This window comes from Rhincodon typus, unplaced genomic scaffold, assembly GCF_021869965.1.
Source record: "Rhincodon typus isolate 14 unplaced genomic scaffold, sRhiTyp1.1 hic_rhity00005535, whole genome shotgun sequence".
Taxonomy (NCBI): domain Eukaryota; kingdom Metazoa; phylum Chordata; class Chondrichthyes; order Orectolobiformes; family Rhincodontidae; genus Rhincodon; species Rhincodon typus.
The window spans coordinates 5,901-8,259 of record NW_025971173.1 but is presented as its reverse complement, the minus strand read 5'-3'; the positions used below and the strand labels follow the sequence as shown (position 1 = coordinate 8,259).

Genomic DNA, 2,359 nt, shown 5'->3' with positions numbered 1-2,359 from the left:
GAGGTTGAAAAGTCATGGGGAGACAAAAGACTGATCCCATGGGGAGAGAAGGATTGAGAAGCAGAGAGACACATTAAAAACGGCTGATAGTAGAAAGCAATCTTGATGCGGATGCTTTTGGAAGGGAATGGGATCATTCTCTGTACAGGGATTGGAATGACAGTGGGTCGCTGCCGCCGGTGGTGGGGTGGGGAGGGGCTAGCACATTGATTAGAGGCCGAACGGCCTCCAGCTCCCCATCCCTGTGACTGCCGAGTGGCGTAGAGACGCGGTGGCTGGTTGGCACTGGGGAAGGAGGGTGGGGGGGGGAGGCACCGAACCACCCGCTGGTGACTGTCCTCTCGCGCAGGATCGCCATGGAGACGTACATCCGGCAACGCCAGCTCATCATGTCGCCCCTCCTGACGTCCCGTGTCATTGGCGAGAACGAGGCCCTCCCCTCCGTCTTCAACAAGGTCATCGCTGCCAAGGAGGTCAACCACAAAGGCCAAGGTGGGCAGAGCACGCCAACCTGCTGCACCAATGCGGGCAGGGGAGGGTTGGCCCAGCATGGCATGGGCTGGATGGACCGAACGGCCTTCTCTCAATTCTCCACCCCTCCTCCAATGAGCCCTCATGTCTCGAAAGCCTTGACGCCCACCTTGGGCGCCCACCGGTTTTACCCCCTGCCCCCCCACCCCCCAACCAAACCTCTGCCAGCCCAGGTTCCATCCCCAACCCCCGCGGCACCTTGCCTGGCTGGCGCCACCCCCCCCGCAGCTGAGTTGGCAGAGAGGCGAGCTATTCGCCTTCAGTGTGCTTCACCCTTGGGCTGGGAGCCCCCTTGGCCCGCAGCGGATGGAGCGGAGCCCCCTTGTGGGCAGCTGGCGAGATGGGCTGGAGTGAGCCGTGAGTTGGGGGGTTGGGTGGGTGAGTGTTCTGGAGCCGGCGGGGGTGGGGGGAGGGGGTGGGAGAGGGGCGCTATTCGGGTGTGGCATGGGTCACGGCCGGCAGGGGGAGGGGGGAGCGGGAAGGGTCGGTGGTGGAGCGGAAGAGCGACGGAGAAAGCCGTTGGTGACGGATTGTCGGGGGAGCGGGCAGTGAGGGGGTGGCTGTGGGTCAGGGCGTTGGCACGGGAAGGCGCCCACCATGCCAGGCCTGGAGTTGATGTGCGCCTGTGCCCTCTCACCAGGACTGTGGGTCTCGATGAAGCTGCTCCCAGGGGACATCCAGCAAGTCCAGAAGAACTTTCCACACCTGGTGGACAGATCCATCGCGGTCGCTCGGAAGATGGGGTTCCCAGAGATCATCCTGCCTGGTAAGGGTGGGGGTGCCCGTCTTGCCAGGGGAAAGAGGCAAGGAGCGCACTGGGGTAGGGGAGGGTGTGTTTGGGACTTCTGGGGGGGGGGCATATTTCTGCATGAATCCCGATTTAGTGCCACCCAGAGCCCAGGGGTGGGCACCGTTGCCAATAATGACCTCTGCTGTTCGCAGGGGACGTCAGGAACGACATCTACGTCACCCTGGTCCAGGGGGAGTTCGACAAGGGCAAGAAGAAGACGCCAAAGAATGTGGAGGTGACGATGGGGGTCTACAGCGAGGAGGGGCATCTGATGGAGGTAGGTGGCTGGTCTGTGCCCCTCTTCCTCCTGGGCGCCTTCCCCTGTCTCCGGCAAACACGCCACGTTGGTGACCACCCATCCTCTCTCTGTCTCTCTCTCTCTCTCTCCGACGGCCAACGTAGACCCTTTAGGACCAGGGCTCTGCGTTTCGCCCACAACCCTGCGCGCTCTCGCACCTCTGGCTACGCGGTTGGCACTGGCCTGCACATCCCCAGCTGGCAACGCGATGGCTCCGGGCAATCCACCCGCCCAGACTCAATATGTTTCGGACTCGAACACTCGAGCGCGATCTCTCCTCCATCGTTCGCAAAGTAATCATTATTTCTCCCCCTCCCCTGACCGCCCTCAGAGAGCCATCTTCCCGGGATGCGGAGATCAGGGGATCTCGGAATACAAGTCTGTGGTCTACTACCAGGTGAAGCAACCATTCTGGTATGAGACGGTGAAGGTTAGTACCTGTACTTTCCCGTTTGGCACTCTGCAGTATGACACTGGCACAGTGGAAGGTATTACACCCATCCCGCACTGTCAGAGTCAGTGCTGAGGGAGTTGGCACTGTCGGAGGGTCAGTGCTGAGGGAGTTGGCACTGTCGGAGGGTCAGTGCTGAGGGAGTTGGCACTGTCGGAGGGTCAGTGCTGAGGGAGTTGGCACTGTCGGAGGGTCAGTGCTGAGGGAGCGCCGCACTGTCGGAGGGTCAGTGCTGAGGGAGCGCCGCACTGTCGGAGGGTCAGTGCTGAGGGAGCGCCGCACTGTCGGA

General features: G+C 62.0%; 1 protein-coding gene across 1 annotated transcript in view; it reads left to right on the top strand.

The window, feature by feature from the left end:
- Positions 1 to 356: 356 nt before the first annotated feature.
- Positions 357 to 2,359, top strand: part of LOC125482071 (dedicator of cytokinesis protein 5-like) — a gene marked incomplete at its 3' end in the record, with an annotated part of 7,049 nt that continues 5,046 nt past the window's right edge. The window contains exons 1-4 of the mRNA XM_048594048.1: positions 357 to 492; positions 1,172 to 1,297; positions 1,474 to 1,598; positions 1,951 to 2,049. Coding sequence (XP_048450005.1) covers positions 357 to 492; positions 1,172 to 1,297; positions 1,474 to 1,598; positions 1,951 to 2,049 — 486 coding nt within the window. The remainder of the gene's footprint in view (positions 493 to 1,171; positions 1,298 to 1,473; positions 1,599 to 1,950; positions 2,050 to 2,359) is intronic.